The sequence below is a fragment of the Galeopterus variegatus genome, unplaced genomic scaffold, assembly GCF_000696425.1.
Source record: "Galeopterus variegatus unplaced genomic scaffold, G_variegatus-3.0.2 Scaffold6376, whole genome shotgun sequence".
NCBI classification, from domain to species: Eukaryota; Metazoa; Chordata; class Mammalia; order Dermoptera; family Cynocephalidae; genus Galeopterus; species Galeopterus variegatus.
The window spans coordinates 39,313-57,793 of record NW_007732487.1 but is presented as its reverse complement, the minus strand read 5'-3'; the positions used below and the strand labels follow the sequence as shown (position 1 = coordinate 57,793).

General features: G+C 45.8%; 1 protein-coding gene across 1 annotated transcript in view; it reads left to right on the top strand.

The window, feature by feature from the left end:
* Positions 1-18,481, top strand: part of LOC103606208 (transcriptional regulator ERG) — a 103,894-nt gene that overhangs the window by 52,130 nt on the left and 33,283 nt on the right. The window contains exon 3 of the mRNA XM_008590801.1: positions 16,684-16,835. Coding sequence (XP_008589023.1) covers positions 16,684-16,835 — 152 coding nt within the window. The remainder of the gene's footprint in view (positions 1-16,683; positions 16,836-18,481) is intronic.

The following is an 18,481-nucleotide window of genomic DNA, read 5'->3' as shown; positions in this document are numbered from 1 at the left end:
AAAATGTGTTCTCCAGTGGTTTGTGTTGAGGATAGAGGTTGTAAAACCGGTAGAATATTTACCAAGAACTCTCTTTGAAGATGTGGTGTTCATTTCCATTTCCCAGGCTTGAGGGCTCTGCATGAGGGGAGCCTTGCTCACATATGGCAGAATTCATTTCTGAGGTTTTATTGCCTGGAAAATAATGCTGTGTTATGTTTTTATGGAGGGAGAGTGTCAGCTAGTGGCCAGCCAGTGCAGCATATGTCCAAGCCATTTGGATTTGTTAATGGAGCTCCTTCATAAGCTGCCCATGTCCACCCCGTTCTTCTATCCCTCCTGTCCCCTTTTCTTAATGCATGCTGTTTTCTTCTTAACTTACACTTAAAGCCAAGCTCCAATGCCTTCCATAATTATTAACTTTCCTGAGTTTGTCATGAAAATGCAGCTGTCATGTAGAATGTATTACCACAGGCAGAACTATCCTGGGCACTCAAGAGCATTTTATTAGAGGTAGTTTTGAAACATAAAATTACTTTCAATTGTGATATAATATCTCATGTATATTCAGGAAAAAGAGTATAAAATACCAGGACAAATTTCTCTTCTATGTTGCATAATCTATATTTCTACATAGAGTCAAAGAACAGCTCCCATTTTCTAGTGCTTTACTGTACACAAAGCCTTTTCACATCTGACAGCTGTCAGTCCTCCACGCAGCTCTGGGAGCAATGTTTGTCCCTGTTTGATGGATGAGGAAACTGATGATCAGGCATTTTCTGGCTAACCCAAAATCACCACTTAAAGGGACTCAGAATTTGGATTTAAACCAGGGGTGTTTGACTGCACACCCAGAACGTTTTCCACTCCTTTGCAGCTATCACAGGGCCTTTTTGTTGTATGTATGTTTTAATGCTAAATGCATTTATTGTAAGTGTCATGTTTTATAAGCACTGGGAACCATTGCGTCAACCCCTAATTTGGAGTTAATGAAGGTGCCAAGTCACAGTGCCTTAGTGGGAACGTCAACAAAGAGGCTGGATGTGCCAAATAGGGAGATGAGAGATGCCAGAACTTTCCTTGACTCTGAAAAGTCAGTTTATTTGTGTGTATCTAGCTTCTTGTTAAATATGAGAATAACCCTGATGTCAAATATTGCTATGACATAGGTCCTTTAAGTGGATTTCAAGGTGTCTTGGAGCTCATCAAGAGATGAACTCCTAGGGCCGGCCCGGTGGCGCACTGCTACAGTGTGTGAGCGTGGTGCTCCCGCCGAGGGTTCGGATCCCACATACAGACCGGTTCCCGCTCACTGGCTGAGTGAGGTGTGGGTGCAACACTGAGGGCTGCGATCCCGTTGCCGGTCCCGGTCTGGTACGGGCGCGACATTGAGGGTTGCAATCCGTTGCCAGACACGAAAAAAAAAGACAAAAAGGAAAAAAAAAAGAGAGATGAACTCCTCAAGTTCTGAAAAGACCTCAATAGAAAATGCAATCATAGGGTCCCATAACGAAGTTGTGCAAGGTTAATAATTACGTGTAAATATTTTACCCATAAATCCTGTCCATCCCATAGAATGTTTCTGAGAGATGAACTCCTCAAGTTCTGAAAAGACCTCAATAGAAAATGCAATCATAGGGTCCCATAACGAAGTTGTGCGAGGTTAATAATTACGTGTAAATATTTTACCCATAAATCCTGTCCATCCCATAGAATGTTTCTACTGATCATTAACTGTAGACATTTCTGAGACTTAGAAGAATGCAATGTAATCACGTTCTGAAGAAAGCAACAGTATTTATGTAGAAGAGTAGTTGGTGGGGCTAAGCTGGAAACACTGAATGGATTCTACTTTGGATGGAGTCATGTAATCCCATTATATGATCCCATTCATGCCAGCATGGTCCTGGTAGAGAGGCAAAGAGCAAGGTACATTTCCAAAGCTTTTCTTCCTAAGAGGCTTATTTCTACCTATAGGAAATACACGTGTATGTGGGGATTATGACAGAGAGAGAGAGAGAAACACCTCAAGCAAAGGGTCACTGAGATGATATCCAGCCAGCAGTCAGCAGAGTGAGCTGTACCCTGTCTGGACTTAGCAAGCCTTAGAAGGGGGCTGAGTGAGGAGACGAGACAGTGAGGCAGAAACAAAAGTTTCTTTTGTTCTCCCTGTGCTACTCCTGAATTTTAAAAGTAAAACAAGCATTCTGCTAGCAGAAGAGGGAACGTGTTTTCCCTGCCAGGAGCCTGTGGCTCCCTTCGGTAGCTGATGTGCTGTCCCCTGCCTCTACTGGCTATCCCGGGCCTTGGGACAAGATGTAGGGCAACTCTGGACCCTGCAGACCCAAGAAAAACACTAGGGCAACAGGGGAAGGGAGACTCTTGGTAGTTCTTCTCTCAGGTAGGTGCTGAGAATCATGCAGGGCCGAGGTTCTTTCTGGAAATGGAATCTTCTTCAGGAGAACCGGACATCTCCCTGAAAGGGAACAAGGGGCACTTGAAGCTCTTCCTCCTCAGGCCTTGCAGAGTCCTGACATCACTCTAAATGCTCCCACTGTAGACTTTCAGTACAGTTCCATGGGGTTTTGGCGGGCGAGAACCAGGTAAAGTCAGCCGTGCTGTCCTCCTCCTCTTTCCAGAGGATTCGAAGGTTGTCGGTTTGGCAAGTGCTGTCCACGAAGAGAGCAAGCATGACTCCATCCACCTTAGATCCAGGTGCATGTGCATCTGGGATGGAGAATGGCAGGCCCTGTGGGAAAGAGGCCCCCTGCCAAGCTTTGAGGTGCCCAGTGATGATGCAGGTGTCACCCGTCACAAAGTGTCACCATTCCCCACCCCCAGGAACGTTCCAGGGAGACAGGGGGTAGCAGGTATCAGTCCTCTTTGTAGAAGAGAATACAGTGCTCAGGCCTGTGTCTCCAGAGATCAGTGTGTCTGCTGCAGTCGTGTGTGGGGCCTAGCACGGTGTGGCAGACGGGCTCCTCCAGAGAGGCAGACCTATAGGATATGTTAATAGTTTAAGTTTTATTTTAAGAAATTGACTCATGCAATTGTAGGGGACTGGCAAGTCTGAGATCTGTAGGGCAGGCCAGTGGCTGGGAACACAGGCAGAATTTCTACGTTGCAGTCTTGAGGCAAAATTTCTTCTCTGGGAAACCTGTTTTTGCTCTTAAGGCCTCCAACTGATTGGACAAGCCTCATCCACATTATCCAGGGTAATCTCCTTTAGCTACAGCTTCACCAATTGTAGATGTTAATCGTCTCTACAAAATACTTTCTATAGCAGCACCTGAGTTAGCATTTGGTTAAGTCGCTGGGTGCTATAATCTGGCCACGTTAGCAAGGAAACTGACCACCACACCTGACACTACCAGGGCCCGTAGACCGGTCAGGGGCTAGAGGAGCCATTCCAGTGTTCAAGTTTCCATCACACCCAGAGGATCAGAGGCGGCTGTAGTGCAGACCGAGCCCTGGGTCCCATCCACAGGCACTGCCAGCTCACCAGTGCTCTTCGCCCATGCCAGGTCCAGCTCCATAAAAAGGAACGTGGCTGTGCATTCACTCTGCTTCACTCTGGAGTCCTTGAGCAGGCTGCTGGTTGTGCCAGCCCTGTCTGAGGTATGGGGCACGGAAGTAAGGATCATGAGATGTGGGTCCTGCATGGAGGGGCTCAGGGCAGAGATGCTGCGGAGCTGGACATGGCTAACCTCCCCGTGCAGAACACCAGCAGGACACAGCTCCCGAACACTCTGCCTTCCTGCATCCTTCCAGAACGGAAGCTCCAGGCCAGGGGGAGTTAGAGGCAGGGAGTTAGCCTGTCTCCTGGCCCCCGACCTAGTAGCTTCTAACTGTCCCTGCTCTGAGCTTATGTGTAGCACAGTGGGCTTTCCTGTGGCACACACGCCTCTTAAAGTCAAGTCCAAGGGGAATTTACATAAGTCCAAGTTTGGATTTTGGCTGGAACATGTGGGCTGTTAGCCCCTGCTGCTCTTTTGCAATTGTCTGCATGGGAGAAGTGCCCTTGCGACAGCTTCAGGATTGCCAGAACACAACCCACCTCCTTCCGCGTAGAATGCCGTTCTTGGAATGGCCCCCTCCGTCTGTCCCTATCCATTCACTACCTGTGGAGGAAAAGGCAAAGTGCTTTGGGAGGAGGGAGGGACTTAGTTCCCAACCAAATAGAGGAATTCTACAAAACCTCAGCTCTAACGTGCTTACAAGCTGCTGAAATGAAATACAAGTGGTGAAATGAGATCTGTTGCCATTATAATAGAGTTTCTATAAAAAATAATAAAAGTAAAACAGGAGAGAAAGGAACCACTGCTTTGTGAGCCAACAGGGAAGTCATTGCGGTTTTAGCTTGGCCACTGCCGGATCAGATGGCAGAATTCTTGCAGACGCTAATCTAATTTCACGTTGTGTAGACACAGGACATTAGTTTTCAGCTCCAGTGGCCACAACCACCTTGCCTCCTCTTTCTCCACTCCAGCCTCACACACCAGAAACCCCAAGTATGCACACAGAGGAGAACTGCAGAACTGTCAGTGTGTGGCTGAACGCAAAGCAGCTGTTTTCCCGCGTGGCACACACAAAGCACCCTGCGGAGGGTCAGCGCCTGCCGGGCCTCTAGCAAGGCCCTACTGATGCCCTTAATTTGCTGTGAGGTTTCTAAGGCTCCAGCCACTATAGACTGGCAAGATGAGCGAAGAGGTAACACACACACACAGTCTGCAACAGAAGTGTCCTCCCACAGGCAGGTGGGCAGGACTGTGTGCAGGGCAGGGCTGCATTCAGCAGTGCCTTCGTCTCTCCATAGGTGATGACAATTCCCTGTAGCCCACCTGGAATAACAGCAATTCCTGCAGCCCACCTGGAGGCTCTCTGCAGGTGGAAATTAATGAATCTGTGCTTCATGCTGTCAGTCTTACCCCTAGCCCAAGCCCCAAACCATAAATGTGTTTGGTTCTGTTGGATGAGGGCTCCCCTGGTGTGGTTCTCAAAGTGGGGTCCCAGGTCCAGCAGCATCAGCACCCCCTGGGAGCTTGTTCGAGATGCAGAGTCTCAGACCCTGCCCCAGACCTAGTGAATCAGAAGAGAATGAGTCCTTCAGAGTCCAGCACTTTGTGTTTTAGCAAGGCATTGGGGGATTCTGATGCTTGGTGATCTGAGATCACTGCTCTGATGCATGACCCAGGGAGACGAAAAATGGGGATGCCAGCAGCTGGATGAGGTGGCCTTTCAGGGAATGATCCGGGAGAATACAACACGTAGAGGAGGGTTTGTTCCCAGGAAGTCTGTCTGCCTGATTGAGGACCACCTCTCTTACCTCTCACCACATGGGTACTTTGTCTGGCTGAGCCTGTACAGTGAGAGGCGATGTCCTCTGGGCCTTGCCTTTCTCTGTGCTGGGAAAGAGATTCACTGTGTGATGTGCATAACTCCAGCAGAGGGCCAGATAACAAGATGCTCTTGACACATAATTTTAAAAGCATGCCACCTGCAGTGGGATGCAGATGATAGAAAATGGGGATTAGCTGATTGATCCATCTGGGCCTCAGACATACTGGTTATGCCAAGTCATTCATTCATGCAACAAATACGAGTATTTATCAGACACCTGCTATGTGCAGTCACTGTTCTAGGCACTTTGGATACAGTAATAAAATATACAAAATTTCTGCCTCGCTAAGTTCACTTTCTAGTTGGGATGAAGGCCGTTTAAACTATGTAGCAGACTGGATTGTGGTGAATGCCAAGGAGAAGAATAAAGCAGGAAAGGGGGTGGCAGTTCTAGATGGGGGCACCTGAGAAGGTGATCTGTGAGATGGTGACATTTGAGTAAAGCTCCAAAGGTGGTGAGGGATAGGGCCATGTGGCTAAGCAGTGGAAAACATTCTGGGTAAAGGGAATGGCAGGTGTAAAGGCCCTGAGGTCAGCCTGAAGTATTCAGAACAGCAAGGAGTCCATTGTGCTGATGTTGAGTAACTGAGGGGGTGAGTAACAGGGGATGGGTTTGGAGAGATCATGGGTCTATTGGGGACTCTGAGTAAAGGAGGGGTGTAATGTTACCCAGATTTTATGGTATCTTCCGGCTCCTGTGCTGAAACCAAGACCCAGGGACCCTGCCTCAGGACTCCGACTCAGATTGGCATAAACAATGTCTCCTAATGAAGCTCGGCCACTTTCCAAGCTTTAGGGGGCACAGTTGGACACTTCCATTTTAGGGATTTTTCCAAACTGTCAGAGTAAATATCTTAGTCTTCTCAGGCTGCTGTAACAAAAATACCATAGACTGGGTGGATTCTACACAACAGACGTTGCATTCTCACAGTTCTGGAAGCTGCAAGTCCAAGATCAAGGCACCAGCGGATCTGGTGTCTGGCGAGGACCTGTTTCCTGGTTCATAGATGGCACCTTCTGGCTGCATCCTCACATGAGGGGAGGGACAAGGGAGCTCTCTGGAGTCCCCTTAGAAGGGCACTAATCCCATTGATGAGGGCTTCACTGTCGTGACCTAATCACCTCCCAAAGGCCCCACCTCCAAATACCATTACATTGGGGGTTAGGGTTTCGACATATACATTTTTGGGGGGACAGACATTCAGGCTGTAGCAGTGAGGTCAGTTAGGAACAGTTTTTTCTATATGTCAGGGGCCTTGGGTCTTCACAGGCGTCAATTCATTGTGCTGCAGAACTGAGACGTGGATCGAGAAGGCAGAGTTAGGAGGGGACACCAATGCTCTGCCACTTCCTCTCTGTCCAGAGCAGAATTTTTCTCGTCCCTTCTCCTAGTGGTCACTCGTCACCATCTTTGTTATTTCTTGGTACATCAAGTGGATGGGCACCGTTTTGTAGAAGAGGAGAACATAAGATCTGTGGTCTTCATTGTGATACAAGTAAATGCCTTCGGGTCACTGTGGTGCTGGCGTCGGGAAGATGGGGGGACTGCTTTGACATTTTTTGTTTTGAGAGTGAAATCATTTTGGTTATGTACATAGCTCGTTACGAAATAAAAACCTGAAGCACCATAGTGGCTACTGGGCTTAATTCTTTTCTCTCTGAAAATGAAAGTGTTTCAAACAAACAAACAAAAAGGAATTTACAAAACAGACATCGCGTCTGATCTTTATCTTGTAACTGCTGTAGAAATCTTATTCTGTAGAACATTTTATTCCCAAATGATGACTCCCAAAATGATGCTTCCCCCCCCTCCACCCCCCAGTTTTCAAGATCTAAATGCAACATAGTCTCAATTGTAAAGAGAAATATACAATTAAATAAGGAAATTTTCTCAGGGAAACCTCAAGCCCCTTTCAGGGACAAAGAACTAACTGTTGTTGGGCTGGAGGGAGCTGGTGGTGACTTTTTAATTAATTTTGTCTTCAACTGCTTCGGAGAAGGGTGAAGGAACAGGACTGTTGGGAAGAGGCTGAAATTCCAGGTGTAAGAGAGAATATTTAGTAAGGGTAAAAATAACACGCAGCTGTGAAGACAAACATCTACGGTTTCAGTTTGAGCCCCAAGTTCTGCATGAATCACTGCCGAGCTCCACCCGCCGCTCGGGCCGTGGGGTCTGAAGCAGCTTTTCCACTGCCTCTGATTCAGAAATAAAACAGACCCGCAAATTACCCTAGAGCTCTCCAGACAATCCCCTCCTTGTCTGAGGTCCTAAAAATACCTTTTGTGGTGACTTACCTCGATTCATGCTATGAAACTTGATTAGGAGCTTGTTTGGTCGATTAAGACCAAGTATGTGCTTTTAGGATCCTTATGAAGAAAACCACCTGGGAAGCATTATTTGTATTCAGGTTGGAGACAGGCCTGGGCTGCTTGTCCCCAGCCAGCCTCCTTGTGGGGGTCCTCTTGCAGAACTGACCTCTCTGGCCTTTTAGGGTAGAGCTACCAAAGAAAGCCTTTACATTTCTTCCATGTGGCTTCATCACCAAGTTCTTCTTAATAAGAAATAATCTAATAAATAAAAAAGAGCATTCAGGAAGACAGTGACTTTCTAATAAGTGGTCTTGAGCTGAAGACTGTACTACAGTGAATGTTATCTTGCTGACCCACAGAAGAGTTTACTGAGGTGCAATTAGGAACCAGTTGCCAACAAAAAACCACACACATGTGCATGCACATGTGCACACACACGCTTGCATGCGTATGCACAGACAGTATGCTGCTGTGTTAACTTGTATAATGCTTCACAGTCTGCAAAGCATATTCACACGTATCACCTCAGGGTGTCCTTACAGCAACCTCAAGGAGGCATTCAGTCCTTTCTGTGAATCTTCACACAGTTGAGCCTCAAGATGTTAGGTGACTCATCCAAGGTCAACCAAGGTCAGCATTGGTTTCCTGATTCCAAGATAGGGGGCTTTCTATTGTACGACAGGTAGAAGGTGAGGAGTTCAATGATTAGTTGGAGAGACTTGTTTATAAATTCACTCATTGACTCACTCATTACACAGACAATTACTGAGAAAATACAGAGAACAATGGAGGTAGAAAAGAGATGTTCCTCCCTGGAGGCCCAGAAAAGACTTACAGAGATGGTGATCCTAGAGGTGAGCTTGGACAGGTGGATACAGCAGGTGCCAGGTGGACATGGGCAGGGCGCCAGCACTAAAGACAGAGGGAATAGCAAAAGCGAAGGCCCAAGGGGAGAGAATGGTTGGAGTGCTGTGGGATGTGGTCTTTGAGGGCAGGGTATATGGAGTCGGGGAGAGAGGCTTCAGGCACTGGAATGCTGGCCTCATGAGAATGGAAACTCATGTTTCCCCAGCACCTGGGACAGTGCCTTGCGTAAAGAGATGCTCCATAAATATTCATTAAACAAATAAGTGAATTGAGGAGCCCTGGGGCTGGATGGCTGAGTAGAATCCAGGGCACTTGGATTTATCCTAAGTGCTATGGGCCATGGGAAGGGTTAGGTGGACATGGTGTAGTGGATTGAATTTATGTCCCACCAAGACTAATTGAAGCTTGAATTGTGTCCCCAAGCTTTATGTATTGGAAACTTAGCCCCCTCTGTGACTGTTAAGAGGGTGGGAAATCCTATTGTGGTAATTGAAAGGTGGGGCCTTGAAGAGGTGATTGGATTGTAGGACTGTGCAGTAGTCAGTGGATTAAAAATGGTGGTCAGGGGCATGGTTCTGAGGGCTTTAAAAGAAGAGGAGAGTCTGTCTCTGCTCTCTGCTTCCACCGTCGTGCAATATGAGACCCCTGGGTCACTGTTACCACCACCAGATGGACTTGGGACTTCCCAGCCTCAGAAACTGTAAGCAATAAATTTCATTTTCTTTATAAATCAACCCAGTTCCATGTATTCTGTTATAAGCAACACAAATGGACTAATACACATGGACAGGTTGGATTTGCATATGGGGAAGAGCATTCTGATAGCAAGAGAGAGGAAGCTTTGGAAGTAAAGCTGGGGAGCACTCCAACATGTGATGGAGAACAAGGTCCTGGGAAGTTGTCTCTGGATGCAAGAGGAATTCTGAGGAATGAGAAGCAGGACGGGTCTTGAAGGACAGGTAGATTTTCCATAGGATTGGTGGATTTGCCTCTACTGACTTGGAGATTTATTGATTTCTCCAATCCCGGGTTGACTTGCCTTGGACTTTCTCTAAGGCTGAGTGTCTCACTAACTGTTCTGAAGCAAGGGTGAATCACAGATTTGGTGTGGCTGGTGAGCTTGGGCCTGCCACCCTGGGCTGTGTTCAGTGACGTCCTTGGATAAACAAGTCCTGTTCACACTCACAGGGGTCGCACTATGCCAGCGTGGGGCTGAGGCTCCATGCTCGTCAAGCTGATGTCACTGCTGTGCCATTTCACTGCGGGCTCTTCCATGATGGAATCTGCCCTGACTTAAGTAGACCCTGATGTGAAAAAACTCAAGTCAGATGCCAAGTGTATTTTGTTTTTCAAAGACCTAATTTTATAATTCTCAGTATGTTTTTACAGTCATATTAGCCCCCGTTTTAAAAAAGTTATTAGGTATGGAAACAGCTAATGAGGCTTTAGTCTTGGGGATGTCCCACTTAATCTTAGAAAATTAGATTGACAGCTTTCCCAGTGGCCCAGCTTCTGTCCTAGTCCTCAATTCTATCTTTCCAGGCCCATTATCTGAGTCAGATTCATCCCTACTCTGCTGTCTTAGCATGGGGGCTTCTTGTCTGCTTTCCTTTCACAATTGCAAATGTTGCCCATCATCCAGGTAGAACAGGCACTGTGCTTAGTGCCTCAGTGAAGATTTGGGGTGGTGCATATGACACTTGGCTGCAAAATGAGGTGATTGATTTTCTTTTTTAACCAAACTTATCAAACTCATATGTATGTCCAAGTAAACATTGCCACGTTCAGAGTCTCCCATGTGGCTGCCCCTACTCAGTTCACGTCTGTAACACTCTTCTGTGACTGTCTTCAGGGCCACTCCGAGGATGTTCTTTTGAAAATTCTCAACAGTGATGAAACTGAGTCTCCTGAGAGTCCATTCAATTATGTTTTATGTCTGGGAAAGAGCCAACTTATGTGAATTGACCAGATGACATCATACAGTGTGGTGGTCAAATACTTCAACTCAGGACCCCACCTATCTAGGTTTAAATCCCCATTCCTCTGCCACTGCTTGTGTTATCTTGGGCACGTTGTCCACCCTCTCTGCTTCATTTGTAAATTGCAGCTGCTGACGAGTGTTTACTTCATGGAGCTGTCTTATGGATGGAATGACTTAGTAACAACTAACATGTAACATTTTTCATATGCTGGGTGTGGTTTTAAATGATTTACCCACATTTATTATGATATAAATACTGAAGAGTCTGGAGCTATCGCTAGTGTGAGTAAATAATCAAATACTGTTAGAAGATGAGCCAGCTAAAGTCTGTAAAGATCTGGTTACCCATAATGTATTAGGCACTCTCAGAGATGCAATTATTACCTTATTTCATGCTAACAAATTTGAATTTAAAATCTAGAAATTAGGGGAGTATGGAAACCAGAGAGATATATATCACTGCATCTCTCAAGGGATTTTTTTTTTCATTTTTAATTGTTTATTTAATTTTTATATTTCTGCAATGATCTCCCTGATTGGTCAATTCTTTCCAAAAGCAGTGTCAAAAAGCCAGTATGGGGGACTGGCTGAGGACACGTAGTCTCTGGATTTCTGTAGGTGAATCACCTGCGAGCTGTGTGCTTGGAGTGTCTGCTCTGTCACTGGTCCCTAATGACACTGCATGGAATGCTCAGAGATTTGTTATGGGATGCTGGGAAGGATATTGTTTACTATATCACCCAATTATCTTCATGAGAAGCCCTGAGAGAAACTTCTCTCAAGTCTCAGCCCAGGAAAGGCTTTGCTTCTGCTGAATAACTGGTTTGTGTTTATCTCATTGACACCTTGAACCTTGTGATCGGACCCACTTCCCTCTTGGCCTTGGCCAGTAGAACGCTCCAAGATAAACTGGTGTGCTGCTTCTAGCAACTATAAATAGTAAGCTTGCTCAGTGGGCTGCTTTTATCCCCTGGTTACTCCTCTGACTTTGTTTCCCACTCATGTATGTTTTCTTAATTATTTACATTATTATTTTGCCTTGTACGCATTTTTATAATCCACCTCAGACTTCACGTACTTTGAGGATAAGCAGGGGCATAAAATGTATTCAAAACCATCACACACATGCATAAATGGAACTCTAGAATTGCAGAGGAAAATTCTGGAGTCCCCTTCCTAGAAAACTGTTAATGTAAGATAAACATTTGTTCATTCAAGTTCTGCTTGGGAAAGGAATTTCTTTCAGTCTTCTGATTTTATAACCCTTTGAGAACCCAACCAGGCTCAGCAACACATCTGCCTTCTCACCTCAATTTAAATTGAGCCAAATTTCCAATTTATTTGATATTCTTTGCCATGACCTCTTATTATTAATTCAAAATACTGGGGTGTTTAAAGAAGTCAGTTCTTATGGTCAGAGTATAATGATTATGATCAGAACTTAATCTCCATGTGCTATTTAACAGTGATTTATTATTAGAGGCTCAACAGGCCAATTTAATAGGGCACAGCTCTCTGGTCATCAGGAGAAAGGCACCAATTACCCTACAGTTTTCATCATGAAGGTTGAGGCGTCTTTCTACAGTATTTATGTACCTCCTGGAGTGACCGCAGTTGTGCCCAAATGCCATGGGGAAGTGTGAGATTGCTGCAGAGGCTAAACTCAAGTTGTGTGGCCCCAAGGGTGTTGTCAGGGAGTTGGGAAGTGATACAGCTGGTTTTTGAGCACCCTGGCCTTTGTCCCATTCCTCCTCAGAATTCATTCTAAACAGCCTTACCCTCTTGGGCCGACCCTCTCCGGATAGGGAATTTCTCCTGCTGTGAGCAGAGTGAAGCATGCGTCCTCCCCACTCCTATTCCCTCTCACCAATGCCACATATTGTATAGGACCAGTGTTTTGTGGGTCACCAATAGAACCCAGACCTGAAAACGTGGACTTGAGAGTACGGTTAAGACAGTGATTTCTGTGTGTCCCTAGAGGAAAGAGTCTTTGAGAGCAACATCTTGAACTGTGCTTATTTGCAATAAAGACATTTATGCCTGAAACAATAAGACAGACATTTCATATTCACCAAATGATTATCCATTTGGCAGGCATCTAGTGAACAGCCTTAGAATTTTTAAAGAAACTGCTGCAGCACACACGTACGGTACCAAGAATGCATGTTCACGGGGATGCGCTTTGCTGTGTGCATGTTGAAAGCAACGCATCGAATGTCCAAATCCCTATCACGTCAGAATGGGGAACATGTGGTCCTCTGTTCAGGGCAGTGCTTGGTGTAGGTAGGGTACCAAGCTGTCTGGGGAAAGGTGTTCCCTGGTGGCATGTAAGCCACGGAATGCACGGTGAAGAGTAGCTGCAGTGCGGCAGCAAGGGGCAGCTCTCTGCAGGGCAGATCTTTTCTCACTGCAGTGGGGCAAAGAGCTGCAAATATATTTATAGTGAGACTTTTAAGTGAACACTTTTCAGTTCTCTGAATTGTGATAAGATTTCCTTTTCTTAAATAAAGTAGTGTCTAAATAGATGCCTCTGAAAAATTCTTTTCTTCTCCAGGAATTGCCCCTATTGATGTCTTTTATACATGTCCAGGTTGTGTCATGCACACACCTGCTGTGCTGGTAATGAATAGTCTCCGGGCTAGCACGGAGTGTCAGGACTAGTGCTGCACTGCACACATTAAATCAGTCACATGTGGGCCAGGGAGTTCTTGGAGCCTTCCTGAAATTAAGATCTATGTTACCTTTTAAGGGACGGCCTTTTTTTCATGGAGGCATTCTGTGCAGGGGCTGGAAGCATGGATGACAAGTTCAGGCTGCCCAGCTTCAAGTTGCAGTTCTGCATCCCCCTGGCTCTGAGACTTGGAGCCAGTCCCTTATCTGTGTAGTCAGCACACACCTCTGTGAAATGGAGATGGTGCCAGCACCTGCCACGCTCCCTGGCTCTCAGCAGGGCCCACGTGTGTGAATGCCACTCTTATGCTGTTAAAATCTCCAAGAGAACTAACAAGGGGAAATGACTGAAAAGTGAGGATAGAACAACTGGGACCTGCTTAAGCACTATTTGTGGAATACCTGCTTTGGGTCCCGCACATTCATGACTCTGTGGGGTGACCCTCCCCCTCTTTGGGGTTGAAGTTCCCTTAGATTTATTACAAAATCTATTTGAAATGGCCAAAACCATAGCTCCAGTCTATTTTCCTCTGAAGCTAAAGCAAAATACAATGGGAAAAAACCTTATTTTTTCATTGCCCCAAAGGTGCAAGTTTAGAAAACAAGGTCAGAGGGTCTCATTTAGTTGTTTTCTTCAGTGGAAGATGGAATGGTAAAACTTAATGAGTTATGTTTTGTAGTTGTAAAGTGAAAACAAAGTAACCTTATTAAACATTGCCCCTATTTTAAATATTCACACGTAATTTTGTAAAGCTCTGGTGAAACCATTTTAATAATTCATTATATCCAGATTTGGTGAGGGATCTATTTTATGCCATAGGAAAACTCTTGTGAAATGTGCCTAGAGTTCTTATCATCGGATACGGAAATTAGACTTTTAAAATTAAAAGAAAATGAAAGACAGTTTGATCTGAAGAGTTCATAATCCCCAGTGTCCCCTGTTTCTATAATTGTATACATCTCTTCGATCTTTAACTTTTCAGGTGGTTAACTGACTCTCGAGAAGAAGGAATTGATGATCCCTGGTATACAGTAGGCACTCAAGAAGAATGGTCTAAATGGACAAGGGAAGGGCTGAATCTGAACAAAGTTTGTCCTAGACCTGACAGGTCTTACTTGAGTCACTCCCATCACCTGGGCAGCATCTGAAGTCTTTTTTTAAAAATTGAAACATAATTGATACAGAATTGATTTCTGTGGGGTACAGAGTTGCCTATCAATACCTGCTTGCAATATGTGTTGCTCAACTCAGGATAATTTGTATATTCAATATTATGCCATGTTACTGTTTTTCATGGCCTCCGTCGTTTTATCGATTCCTAAAGAACCAAATCCCTCTACCTTCTCTTCCCTAGTAACTTCTCTCCTTGAGACAAATATACCAAAGCATACACACTCCACTCAACTAATGGAATTTTCCAAAGGAATGGGAAACTAAGTTTCAAGTGAAGACATTCTGTGTTTTGATATTAGGATGTGTCTTTTACAGATAAATCTTTGAAGCCAGGAAAAATAGCATCAAGAGGAAATAATGCATGTGTAGGCAGTGTTGGAAATATTCAGGATCCACTCCATGGGAACTTAGGCCATTATTATTTTAAAATTCCCTTTGTGTTGGCACAGCTGCCAGGACACCATCAGGCAGGCTGTGTAATTCCAGTTCCATAGGGCCTGATACTGTGTGACTCTGCCTGTGACCTCCATCCACAGATGGTAACGGCTCCTTCCCCATTGTCAACACATTTGCAGGTGATGCTGAGAACAAACCTATATTTTCGGAGTTCCCAGACTGTGAATGGGCTCTTTCCAGGGCCCTGGGCCCTGGGTCGGCCCTTCCTGTCCACACCCTGGCCCCAGCCTTTGGGTGTGGAATGACCTTCTCGATCCCTCTTCAGCTCTGTCCCACCCAAACTGTGCCCTCCTGCCTCAGATGGTTTTGACCTTCTCAGACTTGAAGTTCAAGGCTGCACCAGGCCTGTAGTTCTCTGCAGAGCTCCAATGAGCAAGGTGTGGAGGAGAAAAACAGGGCTCACAGGAGGGGAAGCCATGGCCTTGAACAGTGGGGTAGGTATCTAAAATCCAGAGAGTGCAGACTTGCAGATGCCCAAGAATACAAAGAACAAACAAACAAAAAATGGTTTGGACAGAGCTTAAGAGGCATTTCCAGACATCTCCCTTAGATGATGTAATCTCAGTATCAAAGCCCTCAGCAGCAATGACCCCGTGTTAACCATCTAAGAAGGCGTTGGCATATTTTTTCTGGTTTCTAGTTAAGTGGGATTGTTTATTTGGTATTTCCCTATTAGATATGATTTTGCCATATCCTATCACTTTCAAATCTCACTTTTTTAAAATAAATTTTTCCTTTCATCTTTTTCTAGAAAAGCAGGTCTATCTTTATCCAAATGACAGCAGCTGCCTTACTAACAGCAGCTCTGTGACATGCTGTCTGAGGTCTGTCGCTGGTTCCTCTCGGCATCTCACAACTAGTTTGCCATCCCTTTACTTGGGGTCCTTGGGGGCTGCTGGGGTCCCCTCTCATGCCACTTCCCCAAGCGTCAACCCCGCCCTTCTCTGCCCCATCCACTGTGCCTAAGCTTGGAACGCTGCGAGCCTTCAAAGCTCCATATCTAAAGATTGGCTTCAGGGATTTGAAATTCAACACAAGAATTTCATTATGAGGTTTTGGAGAGAAACATCGCTCTAGGATAAAACTCGCTGAGCAGCGAGTGTCCCTGGTGCCACCTCCCAGCATCTGTCTACGTGGCCTGTTTACTGTCACATATGAGAACAAGCAGCAGTTCACTGTTACTGCAAGTGCTCTCAGGAAGTTGTCACAGATGGAGTTTTGACATGACAGCTTCAGAAGGAGCTGGCTTAAGAAAGAGAAGCCAGGTGGCAGCTTGGCTTCCCACGTGCCTGCTGTGTGCTTCTGCCAAGCATGGGTGCAGGTTGCAAACAAAATACCCTGGCCTGGGTGGCTGAGACGAACAGGAACTTACTTCTCACAGTTCTGAAGACTGGATGTCTCAGATCGAGGTCAGGGTCTGCTGAGGGCTGTCTTCTTGATTGCAGATGGCCTGGCTGCCTTCTTGCTGTGTTCTAACATGGCAGAGAGAGAGGAAGAGAGAGAGAGAATGCACCCTCTGGTTTATTCCTCTTCTTATAAGGGCACTAGTCCCATCATGGGGGCTCCACCCTCATGACCTAATGTAATACTAATCACCTCCCAAAGGCCCCACCTCCCAATACCATCACATTGGGGGTTAGAGCTTCAACATGTGAATTTCAGGGGGACACAAACTCTCAGCTCCTACCAGGCCCTGCATTTGCCTTTTCACATGTCTCTCCTCCTTTCTCCCTCAGCTTCTGCCTCCTCGCCCTTCCTGGGCTCTCGCTGTGGATCATGAGAAGACCACGGAGGCATGCTCTTTCATTGCCCTAATAATAGCAGACTTTATCTTCTTCTCCTGCAGGAACTCCCCTGATGAATGCAGCGTGGCGAAAGGCGGGAAGATGGTGGGCAGCCCAGACACTGTCGGGATGAACTACGGCAGCTACATGGAGGAGAAGCACATGCCACCCCCAAACATGACCACGAACGAGCGCAGGGTCATCGTTCCAGCAGGTCAGAGGTTCACAGGCTTCCCCCTGTTCAGTCAGCAAACTACGCCTCCCCAAAAGGGTGGGCTGAGCATCGCCGAGCGTTCTTCCTTCTCCCTGTGGCAGTGGGTGACCTCAGTTGTCTAGAGCAGTGATTGTCAATGGGAACCCGCAGAAGGCTGTCTATGGATGGTGAAATGTTTGCTGATCTGCGGCAAAGTGGGAAAAATAAGGGTAAAGACACATGCACACTTACAAACACCTATGCACATGTGTGTGAGAGTATGTCTGTGTATTAAATTTTAGAACATGTGACAGAGCTATATATGACTCCCGACTCTGTATTTTGCCAGACAAGAAAACACACACACACACACACACACACACACACAAAGAGAGAGAGGGAGAGAGCAGGCAAAAACACACACGCTAATGCACACACACACTAATGCACACACACACATGCACACACGTGTGTATATGTCCATGAAAGGTGACCTTTCTAGGAAGAAATTGCCCTTTCTGTAAGATTATTTGATGTTAAATATCCTGTCTTTTATGGAGTGCTATTTATAATACATGGTAGGCTTGTTTGTTTTTTAAATGTTTTTATCTGGCAAAATAAAAAGTTGGGAGCCATATATTGCTCTCTCCCATGTTCTTAAAAATCTAAATTCCAGCTATCACTGGCCTGTAATATAGATTCTAATAACCAGAGTAATTCTTCCCTGCAGAAGTAATTCAAACCCAACCCAAGGGATAGCTCCCTTGAATTTGAGGGAAATGCCAAGAGCTCATTTATTTAACAAAACTAATAGAAGGAATGACTTAAAGCTCCTCAGAGATGATATGTGCTACATAGCCGTACAGCAGAAAAATGATAATATAACAACAGCATCAACAACGGTCCCAACTTGGTGAGCCTTTACTCTACACTCAGTAAACACTTTAAAGACATTATCTTATGCAATCTGGGGAAATAGGTAAGCTTATCCTAACTTCCCCAATGAGGAAAACAAAGCTCAGAGAGGCCCACTAACTTCTCCAAGGGCACACAGCCAGTAAGAGGCCAAGGTAAAATTCAGACAGCTCGGACTCCTCTCCTCTCTTCCTGTTGGCACTAGATGAAATCTCAGCTCCTTACAGTGGTCTCTGTGGCTTCCCTCTTGCCACCCATTCCAACCATGAGGTCAACCTGCGGTTCTGCCTCAGGGACTTGAACTTGCAGTCACCTCAGCCTGAAAACCTTGACTCCAGGTAGACCCACTTCTCCATCCTTCATCGAGGCTTGGAGCGAACATTGCCTCCCCAGAGAGGCCTTTCCCGAACCCCCTTCCCAGAGCTGCTGCCCATGTACCCTGTGACGCTCCATCCCATGTCTGCCGGATGTTTCCTTGTTTCCTTTATTCCCATCTGTCATTATATTGTATATTTATGTAAAAGTTTCCTTATTGTCTTCCTCAATAGAATGGAAACCCAACAGGGCCCTATCTGCAGAGCTGAGTGTGGTGCCCGGTGTAGAGGAGGTGCCCAATGCATGTTAACAGCCAGGCAGCTAGCCCTGGGCTGCACTGCATGAGATATTCCTCACTGTCAAAGTAGGAGATTGTGTGCATGGTGAAGCTTGCACAGACTCGGTTTTCCCTTGCTCTGGGGTCACCTAAATTCCTC